The sequence below is a fragment of the Aythya fuligula genome, chromosome 6 (genome assembly GCF_009819795.1).
Source record: "Aythya fuligula isolate bAytFul2 chromosome 6, bAytFul2.pri, whole genome shotgun sequence".
NCBI lineage: Eukaryota > Metazoa > Chordata > Aves > Anseriformes > Anatidae > Aythya > Aythya fuligula.
The window spans coordinates 22,613,653-22,630,315 of NC_045564.1; the positions used below are offsets into that span (position 1 = coordinate 22,613,653).

The 16,663-nt window shown below is 37.0% G+C and overlaps 1 protein-coding gene across 3 annotated transcripts in view; it reads left to right on the forward strand.

Moving 5' to 3' along the window:
• The window catches only part of RBMS1 (RNA binding motif single stranded interacting protein 1), a 146,236-nt gene extending 131,103 nt beyond the window's left edge, over positions 1-15,133 (forward strand). For 2 of the 3 annotated variants that reach the window (XM_032189688.1, XM_032189691.1), the window contains exons 7-14: positions 3,850-3,965; positions 4,830-4,879; positions 4,972-5,065; positions 7,630-7,680; positions 9,815-9,925; positions 10,603-10,683; positions 11,885-11,969; positions 14,794-15,133. In XM_032189688.1, coding sequence (XP_032045579.1) covers positions 3,850-3,965; positions 4,830-4,879; positions 4,972-5,065; positions 7,630-7,680; positions 9,815-9,925; positions 10,603-10,683; positions 11,885-11,962 — 581 coding nt within the window. In that variant the 3' untranslated portion in view covers positions 11,963-11,969; positions 14,794-15,133. The remainder of the gene's footprint in view (positions 1-3,849; positions 3,966-4,829; positions 4,880-4,971; positions 5,066-7,629; positions 7,681-9,814; positions 9,926-10,602; positions 10,684-11,884; positions 11,970-14,793) is intronic. The other variant, XM_032189690.1, reaches the window with a different exon arrangement.
• Positions 15,134-16,663: the final 1,530 nt, after the last annotated feature.

Genomic DNA, 16,663 nt, shown 5'->3' on the forward strand with positions numbered 1-16,663 from the left:
ATGAAGACTGAATTCTAATGTACATATGTACACAACATGTGTGTGACAGGGAAGTATTTACTCTCTAATATTACACTCACATCTTTCTTCTGTTAAGACATTAGTCCTAGAAGAGGGTGATTCAGGGCAGCGAGAGCTGCCCAGCACTTTCCACGGCCAGATTTTGAAGCCCTGGGCTGCTGTTAAAGCACTGAGAAGTGCAGTTACAGACAGTCTCTGTGGCAGTAGCTCATCAGACATCTCCATACTACAGAGGGTGTCTGCTGGTTTTCGTTAAGTGTCAGCAGAGTGGGCATTTTACACATAGCATCTCAGCTGTGGAAGCATAAATCCATTGTAAGTTGTAGCCTTTTAAATCAGCCATCTCTTAGCCATACATGCAACTCCGAATATTTATACTGTGCCTCTGTCGTGCACATACAGACAAATCACTGTGTGATTAATGGCTGCCTTCATTGCTGGGCCTGCACGCTTCCCAACAATTAAACAATAAAAATGACTCTCCCTTCCTTCCTGAACCACAAAAAAAAAGATTGTTTGACTGGTCTGTAGGACTTGCTGGAGCTTTTAGTTTGTATATATCTAATATATTCATGTTTGTATGTGTTTGAGAGAGAGTAACTTACGTATCTTACAACAAACAGGAGGGAAGCTAAGCTGAAGAAAAATTTCTGAAGAGACTAAGGGCTGTGATCATTGTTCTGTGGGAGGGGGATCAACAGATCATACTCAGCTCCTGTGAAGGTTTTTTTCTTTTGCATGAATCTCCCTCTGATGACCATCAGTCATTGTGTTCCTGAAGAAGTGAACGTAGGTGGTGCTTAGGTCACAAGTATGGAAGAGCAGCCAAAAGCTGTAGTTTGGCTTTCTATTGCAACAGTCCTTCCCATCAGCATTCAGATCTTGAACTGGAGTCAGGGAAGGTTAAGGCTATACAGCACTCTCACAGCAGTTGGTAGTATTAAATAGACAGTTGACTGTTTTTTGTTTGTTTGTTTGTTTGTTTTTTTTAAGTGCAAACTGGAACTTTCATAGCATTTGGCTTCATTTATGGACACAGTTAGGAGCAAAGAAGCTGGAAGGTCAAAAACACAAGGATTCACATAGCCAGATCTACATTCAATAAGATGGATAGCAAACTTCTGGCAAATCATAAATTGATTTATTTTTTAATTGTTTATTATTATTATTATTATTTCCTTTTTTTTTTTCTTTCCATGGCTGGATATTACGTATGCACAGTCCAACAGATGTGGATCATTTCTCTTCATTTTTTTCTCCCTTTTTAAACTTGTCAAGGAGTGCTTCCAAGACGCCAATGTTTCATCATTTAAAATTAAGTTGTTTTCAGTCATCTAATGATGAAAAAGTAATATTTATTATTAAAATAAGGTTTTGTGAACTTTTTATTCAAACACTTGAATAGAGTTGCTCAGACTTTCAAAATAAATGATCTTTATCTTTAGACAATGATTGGAAATATAAGCCCAAATAACCATTTCAGAAGAGTTTTGGACAGCTCACCATGGGGACTTTTAATGAAGGCATAATGTGGCTTTAAATAAAGTATTTACTACCTGTGAGTGCTATAATACAGAATCATAGGCTAGAAACCTCCACTATTTTCAGATGCCTTTATATGCTGTTCTCAAGCCACTTGCTTTTGACTTTATCCAAAAATTTATAGTGTGTATTTTGGAAGTTGCATGTGCTTCTCACAGTACTAGATGGTTTGAAATAATTCATAAATAGCCAGAGACAAATACTGAGCTTGGGGAACAGCTTTTTTCATCTAAGGTAGTTAACTATGTATATCTCAGTGTTCCCTTTCTGGTGTATTTTTTTCCTCACCGTGTAAAATCAGAGAGTCAAAATAATTTCAGACCAGAAACTGACATCCTTAGCCGTACTGAGTAATATGTTCTGAGATTAACTCCATTTTTCAGTAGAACTACATGTGGATTAAAATGCTGTGTGATCTGACCAACATCAGTGAGTCCTTCAGCATATTGATATAGCAACTTTCTGCCCCAAATATGCTAAGGCTTCTCTTTCTAGAAAACCCCAAAACAAAATTAGGCTCTGGTAATGCAAAAACTCCCCTTAGAAATGCAAAATTTTGAAGACAGTGCTGTCTGGTTTCTGTCTCCTGCTTTAGGGTTTCTGTTACTTCCATGTGCATTTACCCTTCATAGGTCTCCAGCATTTTTTCCAGTGTCATTAGCCTAACCTTTCCCTAGTATATTTTATGGTTGTAGGATTTTAATTACCATTCTCTGTAAAATAATCCATTTTAAGTTAATTCGGTTGCCATGTTCTAAAGTCTGCCTCTCAGAGATAAAATTTATTTGACTGTTGACTAACAGCCTACCGGTTGCAGTGGTACATGTCTCTGAAGGATGTGTGGTGAAGCCCAGAGATGAGACAAGCAAACCCATACCAGTTCTGCCTCCCAGTCCATCCACCTTTTATAGAGAAGACTGTCAAAAATGTATTGTGTAGGAAGTGCAATTTTCCCAGTAGAACCAGAGCTAATATTTCGTGTATGCCATTTGAAACCAGAGATGAGTTGGCAACCAGCAGGCTGTGTTAGTTTTGTGCCAATCGTTTTAAAGTCGTGCTCTTTGCCAAGCTATCAGTCCCCTGGGGTTTTTAATACTCATTCTGACTTAGATAAGAACCAATATAAATTTTAAATGCGGGCAGAATGAAGGGTATGTCAGCACTGGTCAAGGTTGTACTAATACATTTTATTGCATGATATATAGATACACTAACATTTTCCTCTGGGTTGCCTTTTTGCACATGCTATCCCCCAGCCCCCATGTGTTTACTCTGCACTGGGACACTTGCATGTTGTCAGATCCAACCTCATCTCATTCAGGTGTTTCCAAACAGAGAACGACTTAAGAGGAGTGTCAAATTAAAGCTTAGACAGCTCATGTCTCAGGAATTATTGGCAGAGAAGTGTTCATATCCAAGTCATAACAGAGCTTCCACCCTGTGATTAGGGAGGGTGTGGTGTGATGTGGCTGTAGCAGAGCTGTGCCTCAGCCACGGATACGCAGGAACTTCTGCACTTTAAGCCAGTCCTAGGGGAAGAACACTGTGCAAACTTTTCTTTTTGATTGCTTGAATTTCAGCACTGATGTTGAAGTCATGGCAAGGATTATGTTATGACAAAACTTTAGAAAAAATATAGCACTCCCATTTCATGGCATTTTGCAAAGAACAAGATAGAAGAAAAATCTTGAAGAATATCTGGTTGTGTTGTGTGCTCTTTATAGAGTGGAGATAAAAGGAGAATAGGAAGTTGTGGCATATTTTCAGTGCAAGGTGGCAGGAGATAAAGGTACCACTCTGTCCAGCAGATCAGACTAAATAGAGGTACAGTGCCAGCTCCCAAGCCATTCTGGATGAGTAGAGCCACTTGAAGTTTTGGGACATTACTGAAACCTCCAAGGTCAGGGGGAAATATTTTAAAGCCCCTTTTCCAGATTTATTCTCCACCCTCCTTAGATGTACCTCCTTATAGGTAAAGCTCAGCATTAAAATGACAGTTCTCCTTAATACTCAGAACAGATATAGCCAGGACATACAGACCATGTTTCTTTCCAATAGGCTTTGGAGCAGTACTTTAAAATCAAAGATATAAGGTGTTCCAGGTGCTCTGTGTGTGTGTGTGGCAGCTATCCTTGCACCGTGCAAAACAGTCATTGATGCTGTAGTGAGAATTTGTGCTATTTAATTGTAATACTCAAAATTTAAACTGCAAGACATACCTCACTTGGAACACTGAATACCTGTATGTGAATACCACTGCAAGTAATGTTCTTTCTTTCTTTTCAGTACCTGCAGAACCCTTATTGTGCAAGTTTGCTGATGGAGGACAGAAAAAGAGACAGAATCAGAATAAATATATACAGAATGGAAGAGCGTGGCACAGAGAAGGCGAGGTGAGACTTGTAAGTCCTCCCTTCAAGCTCTAGTGTGGGTGTACAATAATGAATACTTATGGAAATGATAGGCATTGAGACTTCTTGGCTCGGCACTTTGGCATATTAAAAATGTGCAAGCAACTCTTGCCTGACAATTTGCAACTCTATAAAATACTTAAATGTACCTTCCTTAAGAGGGGGAAAAAAAAAAGCAAAATGTGAAACACTAAATCCTACCTCATTAAAGTGAACAGTAACATTTCCTTCACCTTGGTCAGGAATATACTTGAACTATCTTTCAGATCCTGTAAAGCTATCTGGAATACAACTTCATTTACATATAGTAAATAATCCCTTTTTTAATGAAGAACTGAATGCATATCCATTTTCTAAAATTAAAACAGTGTACTAGTGCATTAAATTTTTGGTTTTGTCAAAACTTATAAAATCTTTAATGTTCAAGATAATACTTTCATAAACTTTCTGTGGTTACCAAACCTAGACAACTGAGATTGTATGAGACAACAAATTCAAATGTCTTCTGAAAAACAGCACTTTCCATTCATTTTTATAGTTAATATATTGTAGGCAACACCCTAACGTAATCATCTTCATGCCCCACCTCTCAAACACATGCATGTTCTGTAAGCCAGGTATTTCATAGATTGCATTTTGTTCTCGCTGGGACCTTGGAAACTTGTACTTTTAGTCAATATCACTGACTGTCTTTATAATTACTTCTGTCAATTAACCTTTCCCTAACTGTACAATAATAAACTGTCTCAGTACAAATTTTCAGTTAAAAATAATACAGCTAATGAAAGACTAAGAGAAATAATTTACAATAAAAATAGATCATGTCAACTTTTTCTTTCCACTTTTTTTTTAAAGGCTGGAATGACACTCACTTATGATCCAACCACAGCTGCTTTACAAAATGGGTATGTTAAATACTGGCACACTAAGAAAAAATGTTTGCATTATGAAAAATGCATAAAACTGGCATTTCATAAATATTTCTATATTTTTCTAGATTTTATCCATCACCCTACAGTATTACAGCAAACAGAATGATCACTCAAACATCTATTACGCCATATATTGCTTCGCCGGTTTCCACATACCAGGTTTGTATTTAGAACTTAGCTGAAATGATTCACTGGAGTTTATTTATCAGTTGCTACATACATCTGGTTTTCTGCATTCTCTAATAATGCTGCATTTTAACGGTCTCCATGCTGTACAGCATGAAACTGAAGGCCTTAAAAACTAAAGGTGTGTTTGTTTCAGGAAGCACAGCCATTTAAGGACAGATGTGTTGTCCTGCCAAACAAAGGCTCTGAATTGTGTGGTGATGGCTAAGGTGTTTGCAGCCACTTCTGCATATCATGGTCATGTTCTTTTAATGTCAATAATGTAGCTTTAAAATAATCATTCCTTATTTAAACCTTTCTTGGTTTAGTTAAATCTCACTTCAAAGATACTTCTCCATGACTTTGAACTTTTCTTCAGGTTGTTTCAGCACAAAAAAAAAAAAAAAAAAGTCCAGCAATCGTATTTCATAGGTGGGCTAAGAAAGCTACAGAAACAGGCTTAACATCAGAGAAGGAAACTTAAAAAAGAGTTCTGAATTGATTGTTTGAGCATTCAAATTCAGTGCTTTTACATTAGGAGTAAAGCATTTAATAGTCTAGAGTTGTGGGTTTTTTTTAAACCAAAAGTTACTTTATTTTGGACAATAGATATTAATCATGTACATTTGCTGTTCTTCGGTCCCAGTCCAAAGTTTTCCTAAAAAGGGGTCTCTCTTCTCGTTTTTATAGGTGTTGTCTCAGGTCCCCACTACAGGGTATTGACAATTCAACATGCTGAGAAATGGCATGAAACACTTTTTGTACTTTGATGCAAATCAGTTAGGAATTCTCAATTTTATGCCATCATACACTTCAGTTTACAAACAACTTGCATTTAATCAACTAGCATGGTAGTCTCAGCTGTCTGATTGGCAATTACTACATGATACATGCCAATTATCACAATGCTAGCCAAATGATTACCTGTTTTGGCATTTCACTGTTTAACACCTAAGTTTTCTACCTGTGTGCCATCTTGTCAGTATTCTTGGGCAGAAATACCCATGTACTCTCCCATTTTAGGTGAGAGCAATGAGGAATATTGTCTAATATTAGTCTGGAGGTCTAATGCCTTCTTGCATGAGCAGAGTTATGTAGGAGGTGTGTGCTCTGGGATAAAGGGCAGCTGCATTCATTTTGTGTGAATTTTTTGGTGACTTAAGCAACAAAATGTTTGCTCTCAGTACTGTATTTTTCAGTATATGGAATCGTTCTGCTTTGTACAGAAGTATCTTAAAAATTACAGCAATTTCTTACCCAGAAAAGTATTCCAGTGGAATTAGCAGCTGTTCTTTATTAAAATATAAATTATGAATCAGTATAAGACTCTCAGATATTCAGAATCTAAGTGAAAGTTGAAAGTTGGCATGGAAACGTGCTTCTTGGGGAGTACAGTGTCACTTTCCTGGGCTTATTGAGACAGGTAGGCCACAATACTGATTGTTTCCCAAAATGTTGTTGCCAGTGTTTCGGTATACATGACATAGAGCTTAAATGGTTGTGGATGGAGTTACTAATGTCATGATATTTAAAGTGCCACAGTAATAGGAATTGAAAATTAAATTGAGGCATTCTGTAGCGGGGAGGAAGGAGGTTCCTGGCCAGAAGAATTTCACAATGTAAGCATTAGTCACATCGCCATTACTGATCTGTTCCACTGAAACTGGCAGCATTCCGTCATCTACCCAACAGAACATATCATGAAAGCATGATTTATTTATTTTTTCTTTGAGGCATGGTATAACCTGTTCCTAGACTTATTCTTATTAAAGGTAAACAAATTTAATAAAACTTTGGCTAGTGTTTGTTTCTACAACTCCTGTGTACCCAAATGACAGTACTAAGCCAGTTACTATCATAGAGGGAGTAGATTAGCCAAAGCTTTAGTCAGGCTGTACCAGTATTTTTTGCCATTAAGCTTTTGCCTGGGGAAAGGGAGGGTTTGAGCATTTTCTCTTTTTTAACATTACATTTTTGAACTCCTGTTTGTACTTTTTCTGCTTGAAAAATAATAATAATTTAAAAAAAAATAAATTACTTTGATTTGAAAGTCAGTGCCAAAAGCAGGGAAGAAATGTTTCAGTCTTGCAGAAAACAACTCCCCTTGATTATTTCAAGTGGTCTGTCTATCTGTCCTGTTCACAGGACACTGGGGAAGATGACGGAGGAGTTTAAGGGGTTTTAAATGTCTAGCAGCAGTGGTGAGTCAGTTCTACATGGTGCGGGTCAGAATCCTGCTTTATCCTACACAGATGGCACCTATAGGACAAGAAAAGGAAGCATTTTTATCTAGCCTTTAATATTTCTTGCAGCACATTTTTTCAAAGAGCTGTTCCAACCAGCTCTTTTAAACTAAGACAATCATATAACCTATTAGAGTACCTTTTACTCCTTTTAATTTACCTTATTATGCAAAGTTGGGCATCCTACCTCAATTTAAGCATTTGGGTAATCATTTTTTTTTTTTTTTGAGGCAAAACATGCTAGCTGCAAGAGGGATGAATAAAATACTGCAATGTCTTCATTAAAAAGAGTAATAAATACCGATTTTGTTCTAGGTTCAGAGTCCTTCTTGGATGCAGCCTCAACCATATATAATGCAGCACCCAGTAAGTTTTTATGCGTCTCCATTGTTGTGTTACTGATTGTGTAAATATTTCATGTAGTTTAAACAACAAGAAATAGGCCACTTCCCACCCAGTAACTTCCAGAGTCCTAACAGTTGCATCATGATGATTAAATCATGGATGAAAACAGAAGAGAGAAGGGATGATCCTAACCTGAACTGGGGCCTCATCGTATTAGGAAAAAAAAAAAGATAGCTGCCTTCAGGGTATCAAGATGAAGAGGACAATTAGATTTACCAAGTTAACATCTCGAGGAAACTTTTTAAATTTTTTTTTCTTTAAAATGAAGAACATTTTGCAGATATCAGTGCTTTACATAGTGTGTACTAATCAAAAGCTGCAATTGAAGACTCAAGGTATTAGAATAGCTCTAGAGTAGTTCAGACTGGATAATTTGTGACAGATAGATGGATGTGGCGATATGAATGGCACCACAGGCACTCAGTTGAAAAAACCTGCATAGCCTGTTCTGGCTACACCACTCATGAGTAATGCTATTCCCCTTACACTTTTGGTTGTGGCATCTATACCAGACTGTCAGGTATTCTAATCTGTACTCTCACATGATGTTTTGCTTCTTATCTATGTCATCTGCCAATTGAGTACTATTCTATCTGCGAACTATAAGACTTGTTGATATGAGCATTACAAATAAGAGCAGGCACTTTCATATATCTCCTGCAGTTAACAAACAAGTCTGTTTCCAGGTATAGAAAGACTGTTGTCGTGACTTTAGTTAACCTCTCCATGCAGATTATGGAACGTAAATCTTTGTGGCAGAATATTTTATTTTTGTGCGTGCAGAGAAGGTGGTACTGAACCAGAGCACCTTCTCACGCACTTCATTGTTGTTGCATTTGTGTTTTTTTGAATGTTAAACACATGCACAACTGGTTTTAACTTTTGTCTGTCAACACAGATTTTCATTTAAAAAAATATTACAAATTACGCTGTAAAAGACACAAGTTAATATGTTATAACACCGTAAGATATATCAGTTTCAGAGGTACACAGTATGAGATTTTGTAGCTGAAAATAAAGATCTAGATTCCTGCCTTAAGTTTTAGTTTTGGCCTGTGCAAAGACTGGTGCTGTCTTACTCATTTGCTTTGCAGAGAAGCCTGCAGTCTACAGACAGGAAATTCTTTCAGTGTTTGATGTGCCTGTGACTCATTTCAGCTACACTGGTCACATGGTTGTTTTTCCAGCTATACTCTGTAGGGTTGTTTTTTTTATTATTTTTTTCTTTTTAAGGAATAGTTACAGATTCTAAATACTGGCTTTCTGTACACCACAATTATTTCTGTTAGTTTTGAACTTCCATCAATTTTAATGAACACTTCTGCAAGCACAACTCATACAAAGTGTTTGGAAATGTGTTTTTGCAGAACATGATTGGTAAAATGAGATCTGTTGATAATCTTCCGTTTCAGATAACTCTAAAACCCCTACAAGCGTGCCCTGAAAATTTAGCAATCTTGAGTGTTTAAAAATTATACTTCACTCTTTATAGAGTTAACAAAATAGTACAAGAGTGATAGAGCCATTCTGGTAGCTGGTATTTTCACAAAAGAACCAATCAGCTTTGCTGAACCCCTCTTTAAAAATCTGTGTGCTAATGAAAGCTGCCTTTCAGTATGGCAGCTCTGTCTTGTGTGAGAACATCCTATGTGTGCAGGTAGAATTCCCCTAACAGAGATGTTCTTCCAAAGCCCCCATTTCTAAAGATGAGACAAAAGTTTCTTCTTAAAGCTTAAGCTTTAAGCTTTAGTTAATCAAATCTGTACCTGGTAATGGTGCCAGTTTTTAGTGTAAGGTCAACATCTGGTTCAACTTAGTTGTTAAACTAATTTTGGAGTGTTTTCAGCAGGTGTCTCAAATGCACTGTGTGTAAGTTGCACATACAATAGGAAGTCAATGCAGTACAATTATCAAACTGTACAAAACGTATGTGCATCAAAATGCCCAAGACCTGTGTACTGAGTCAGTCAGTGCCTTGGACTAAGAAGAATTTGTGGTATACCCCCTTGAAAAGGTATCTTATACTTAGACTCAAATCAAAAATGTAATTAAAATCTGAGTGTTGCCTTAATCATTTCTTTCTCTGTTTTAATAGGGTGCTGTACTGACTCCCTCCATGGACCATACCATGTCACTACAGCCTGCATCAATGATAAGCCCTCTGACACAGCAGATGAGTCATCTTTCATTAGGCAGTACTGGAACAGTATGTAGCAATTTAATACAAAATAGAACTTTTGCAAGTGGAAAATATTGCGTGTAGATCAAAATATGCGTGTGCATTTCACATGTTTAAAAATCCTCTACCATTCAATAAAACATTAAGAACTGTCTCCATGTACAAATCAGATTCAGCATTTTTTATTCAGTCTATTCACTGGTCAGAAATAATGTAAACAAAGTAGATAAAGCAAATTAAAAGAACCCAGGAGGTGACTCCAGAGTTGGAATGTAAAAGAACCAACAGTTGTTTTTACTGTTCAGAAGATCAGAGTTGGTGAAATTTATGTAAAGGGTGCAACAGAAACTAGACCAAAAGAAGAGATGCGGTCTAGCCTCTGAACTGTAGGACCTTTAGGACCTTTCTTTTCTGAGTAGAGAGTATTTAAAACAAGGAAAAAAAAAATAAAAAAGATGATGATAAGGATTAACTGAGAGAGAAAAATCCTTTGCTTAGTCTTTGAAGGCTAAATTTGAGATTTTTTAAGAGCATATCTCACTTTTCTGAAAAAGGTGCTGATTTCAAACAGAAAAGTTTTCCTCACGTGCATTATTTTTGAGGGAGACTTTCAATATCTATTAAATAATGTCATGACAGGTATTTTGAATGCTCTTAAATTGACGTTGGATTTCAACTCAACTTAATAGACTGTCTCTTTTTAGTACATGCCAGCAACAACAGCTATGCAAGGAGCCTACATACCCCAATATACACATGTCCAGACAGCAGCGGTTCCTGTTGAGGTCAGTATATGTTATAAAAAACAGAAATAAGAGACATGAATATACTCTTTTTTTATTATTATTATTTTTCCCGATGAGAATTACCAATCAAAGCATTTTAACTGTGAACATACTATGAATACAATGTATATTAAAACTATGAAGTGTCATTATTCTCAACTCAAATGATTAGTATTATAACAAAGAATGGTTTGTACTTGTAGCAGATAGGTCTCCTGTATGACTGTAGCTCAGCCAAGCTTTGCGTCTTGTGAAATGTAACTGCCAATAGGAACAAGGCCGGGGGCAGTTTTGATCTCCATTTAGTTTTCCAGTAAACAACAAACCCTGATTGTGATTTTTTGGAAAGAAACCTAATTTTGCCCTGGGATTCAGGGTACTGTTCATATTTACCAACGAAAACCCTCTGCAGCTCCAGCTAAAAAGCACAACTAAATGCTAGGCAGTAGTCTGCCTGCTATTTTGACTTACCTTCCTCTTTTTTATGGATCAGTATTTTCTTAACAGAGGAGCTAGAGAAGGCATACTGCAGCTCTTTTATACAGAGTGAGCACTAGACAGTCTCTTCCAGAGTTTATAAGAAAACTGTTTAATTTCACAGTGTATTTTTGAGAAACACTAAAACTTATTTGGTTCGGTTTACTCATCTGCTAGAGTGGGTCAGAGAAAGACTTTCAATAATTAGCTGCTTGCACACTATCAGAGCACGTCAGCTGAATTAATTCCCTGGTCTCTGGGGGTTCATGTGCAAAGTTCCAGCTAGAATTTTTTGTCTTACCTAGTGCCAATGACACCATGATACTCAAAGAGATAGTGTTTATACATGTAGTAAGTAGATCTCATTCTTCTCACTGCCCCTCAAAACAGAGGGCAGAATGCTCTTTAATGTTGGCAGGTAGAAGATATACCGGTAGTTATTTGCACCCCTTATGTATTTATTTCTATAAGGTGAAGGTTTTTAAATTAATGTCAAAACAGCTGAAGAAATAGAAGGTTTGCATGATCATTTTGCTTTTCTTATTTGCTTAAGTGTAAATCAATGTGAAGTTAACAATTTAAATTTGGAATTGGAATACCCCACTTGGGAAATGTGGGGTTTTAGACTTTAAGACTGTTAATTACACAAATTGCATGGAGATACAGATTGCAGGTAATGCTACATGATTTTGTTTCTCATGTCTTTTCTCCCTCTTCTTTGCAGGAAGCCAGTGGTCAACAGCAGGTTACAGTAGAGACGTCCAGTGACCATTCTCCATATACATATCAACAAAATAAGTAACTGTGAGGTAGGGGCTCATCCTGTCACATGAAAGATGTGAATTCAAGGATATTTTTTCCATAACATACAGTACTCTGTATGAAAATTCTTTTTTATGAAATAAATTTTATAAATAACTGATAATATTTGGGGCAAGACACTTAATTCAAATTTGGCCAGATTAGAAGCAAAGAAGAGGAGTTCCAGAAGTGACTTGATGAATTATGAGTTATAGCACTTTAATAATTTCTCTATAGCATATCTGGATTGTGTTCTATTTTAATTTGATCATCTTGTATACAGCATGCTGTGTACAAGAATAACAATGAATTAGTGAAAAAACAACTATGCAAAACATATCAGGTTTGCAAGCAGCTTTGCAACTGACTTACTGAGTAAGCAGGGGAGTGATCTGATAGAAATCCTTGCTTTCACCTGTTCTCTTGAAGACTTCCCTGCTCATCCTTTATTCTATAAAGCAGCAGTTCGGTCCAGAATTTTGTCAATTAATTTTTAATCCAGTCCTAGTTTGGCTCTAATTCCAGAGTTATTTATTTACCTTCCTGCTGCAGGTTTCCCGTGTTTCTGCTTGCATAGCCTTTCCCTACTAACCATTCACTAGTTTTATGCTAACTCCTTCCATATAGCATTGTGCTTTCTGTAGATTGCCATTCTGAAAATCCTGTTTGCAGTAACCATCCCCATCTCCATCCTCCATGTTTTAGAATTCTGAAATTTAGTTCTTTCCTAACTCATCTTTTTCTGGGTGCTTTGTAAATCACACAACTGGACTACGTAATATTTTATCAAATCTTATAAGACTTCATACTGAAAAATTCCATTCAGCTACGATAATGTACTAGAGGTGGTCTTAGAAGTGTTTGTTTAAAGCCCTCATGGCATTTCTAAGGTACTCAAAAACTATACGTAGTTATGTGCGAGGGTTTTCTAATTGTGTGATACTCTCTTTAAAATGTATTGATCTAACAGTACACACATTTTGCCATCACCTTTGATTTTGCAGGTCAGCTGTGTTATTTGACAACACTGTTCTCATCCCCATTAATGGCATAAGAGCTTCTTATATGTTCAAGTATGTAAAGATAGAAACGAACCAATTGGGAAACTTCGCACATTCAACAGATGGCACAGTCTGCATAGCACAACATATGACCTGTGTTTATTATTTTAGTCTGGCCAAATGCCTGCATCTAGAGAAAGCCCACATCCTTGATTTTCTTCCAGGGCAGGGAGAAAGCAAAGACACAGACTCTTCTCGTTCTCCATCTCCTAGCGTTAAAACCATGGCTCCTGCATGTTTCCCATGCCAAGGCTATTGGCTGGTGTTAACCACTTTTCAAGGAATTATTTGTTTTGCCTTAAGTCTTCCCTGTGGGCATGTAAAACCTTCTTACAAACAGAAATCTGTGGTAGACGGGGAAGCAGAATCCTGCACAGCATCTCCGCACCCTGCCTCTCCATCAGCGTGTCAGTCTGTTTCCCATAGACTGGGTCCATAGGTGGAGCAGCACGTAGTCTCCTGAAAGGATGAGATGTGCTGCCATCTGAGACGCGTTCTGTAACGACAACTCTGTAGCATACTGAGCTCTGTGAGCAGCTCTGGGCTTTCCCTGTAAGCCAGTCCTCCATGTATTTTATTCTTCAGAAGTCCTGCTACCTGTGTTGATCTGCACAGGGAAATCTGTGTGCGCAGTGACCGTGGCAGTGGGACCGGGCACATGGGGAAGGTTAATATGGTTCAACTGATTTCAGCCTCAGAGTATGGCATTTGGTATTTATGTCCCTAGAGCATGCTGGTACTTGTCACTTTTCAGACAGGTGAAGGGGAGGGAATTGACGGTTATTTCTTGCCCTAAATACAGGGAACACTGCGGTCTCTTAATTGTTGTGGTTTTGTCACTGTTGACAAATTGAAACGTCATTCTAAATGCGTGCACAGCACTTTTGGAAATGCCCTGTTGAAAGTCAGCATACATATTGCCATAAATAAGTGGTAAATGACAACTAGCACATTCACACAAGCTGATGCGGTCTATCAGAAATACCCAGCGTCTTTCCCTTACCAGATACATTCAATAGTTGTATGGCTTTTTTTCAAAAAAGCTGCTACTATATCAAAATAGTCAAAGGATCTTGAGAAGATTGTGTTATAATTGTATATGCACCTACAAATACACAAACCTTAAATTTGACTTTGTCTTAAATTAGACTTTGTCTTGCCTTGAAAAATTCAAAAGTTGTCTTAACTTTTCATTAGCTGAGCATTTTTTAAAACCCACCTGGCAATATAAGCCAATATGGTAAATGGAGAAGTCTCCCTTAAAGTTTAATGAACCCTGAATTACTGTTAAAAATTAACTATCTACCAGGCACGGTAGCTGTCTTTGCATTAGCTGAGGTACCTTGTGCTTAGCTTCCCTACGGCTGCACCAGAAGGAAATTGTGTTCCTTTGGCAGAGATCAAAAGCCTTCGGGATGCAGCAGCAGTATGCTCACACACTCAGCTACTTTTGGTCAGTTAAAAAGGAAACAACCCTAACAAAGCAAGAAAGGAGATAGCTTTGAATGCAGCCTTCCAGTTCCTCGGTGGGCATTCTGCATGCTTATCTGTATTAGAGATAAAGGGGGAAAATACGCTGGAAGGCTGTATCCTGGCAAGTGACAAGCACCTGTAGAGCCGCCTGTGTTTGCTTCTCAGATCTGTGCTCAGATTCACGTAGTCTGCTCACAGCTGTCTGAAATAGGAAATAATTTAGCTTGTAGACAGCTACAGTAGAAAAAATGAATGCAATTCGCAACTCTGCTCTAGCTCTGACCTTTCTGTGTTGCAGATGTCCAGTGTTGACCTGGCCTGGAGAAGGGTGCAAAGGCTGAAACAATCATGGATTTTACTGATCAATTGTGCTTTAGGAATTATTGACAGTTTTGCACAGGTTCTTGAAAATGTTATTTATAATGAAATCAACTAAAACTATTTTTGCTATAAGTTCTATAAGGTGCATAAGAAAAACCTTAAATTCATCTAGTAGCTGTTCCCATGAACAGGTTTATTTTAGTAAAAAAAAAAAATTTTTATCAAGTGTTATGACGCAAAAAAGAAAAAAAAAATCAAATTTCTGGGTATGCACAGATGACCACAAAGACTTATTCACGTGCATGACAGAATTTGTGTTTTGGTTTATTTTTATTTTGTTTCCTTTTTTTCCTTTTCTTTTTTTCTTTTTCTTTTTTTTTTTTTTTTTAATTGTATGAAATGGGTTTTCTGAAGTTTCAAATAGTAAAACATCTAAGATGATGTTCTGTGCTTGCAGTGTGTGAGTGTTGCTTTAGTGCTGTGTTGCAGTTATAGTGTCTGGTCTTTTAGCTTTCTGTTTTTCTTTTAATGTAGTGTGAAGTGTCTTATCCTTTTCTATAAATTCCAATTTGCCTTAAATCTTTCGATGCTGTAGCTGTTTCAGTAAGTAGTCCAAACTAATGGTGTAGAATGCTTTGACCAAATGAGCTGGTCTATTATGCCTTGTAAAACAGCAGCATAGGGCTTTTAAAGGTAGTCAATAAAAATTGCTGAAAATTTGGCTTTTTTAATGTGTAGTAAGTGTTTTTAATGATTTTTCACATAATATGTAAGGTAGTGAAATGCAAGAGGGGGAAAAATGTTTTGTGTGAAACACATTTTCTGACTGGGGAAATTTTAATAGGATAAATTGTTTGTAAGGCCATATGCCAATAGTTCCCTCTGGTAGTTTGAATGACTTAGGAACTCTGCTGTATGATGCAATGTAAAATCTTTTTTTGCCTTTTTTCAAAAACTAACTTGATGTTCTAGTTTTAGCGTAGGTAGAGTAGGGAGTTTGGGGTGGGGATCTCACCGAATGTTTTTGTCCTTCCTTTATACTAATGATAGTGCTTTAGGATGAGGATCATGCTGAGACTTAGCAAACAGAAAAGTTGCTGTTAAAGCAAAATGGCAAAAGCTAAAGGACTCGTTTTCAAACATAAGCTGAGATGTGAGTAAAGGATAATTGATTGGGTACTAGCTCTCTATAGTAGGTAAATAAAAATAAAAAGACTTGGCACTTTTAAAAGGTAACTTTACCAAAGAACAAAGAGCCAGTAACCAATAATTCTGATTTGTCTCAGCATTACGTCTTCTGTACTCTTTATTTTTGCCGGACCAGTTTGCGGTTAGGAGAATGTGCCTTTTTTGTACATTTGCATTTAGGTTTTATAATTTTAATTGATGTATGGACACAAAAGCATGAAGGAAGACTTGGATCCAAGCAGTGCCACACTTTACATCATCACTACAAGTGTTAAGTGTAAAGAAAACCAATTTTGAAACTATGAAATTCCTGATTCATAAATACACAGTTATTTGTACTTCACATATTAGATAATTCACTGCTACTAAAGCTCTTTATTACGATTGCATATGTTTTAAATCAAATGATAAATTAAGTTGTCTTCCAAAACTGTGTACTTCTCTGGTCAGCTGTATATGATCAGTTATCTACCTCAAAGTTTATTTCCTTTTGTATTGGGACAGGTTGCTGGCCCTCCCTGTTTCCACAGACCAAATCATCCTAGCTCGGGAGCTAGGGCTAAGCAGTTGTTTCTTTCAAGTATTTTTTAGTTTTTAAATTTTGTGTGAGTATTGGAGTATAGATGTCGGTGACATTTCATAGTTTCAAAAGTAAATTG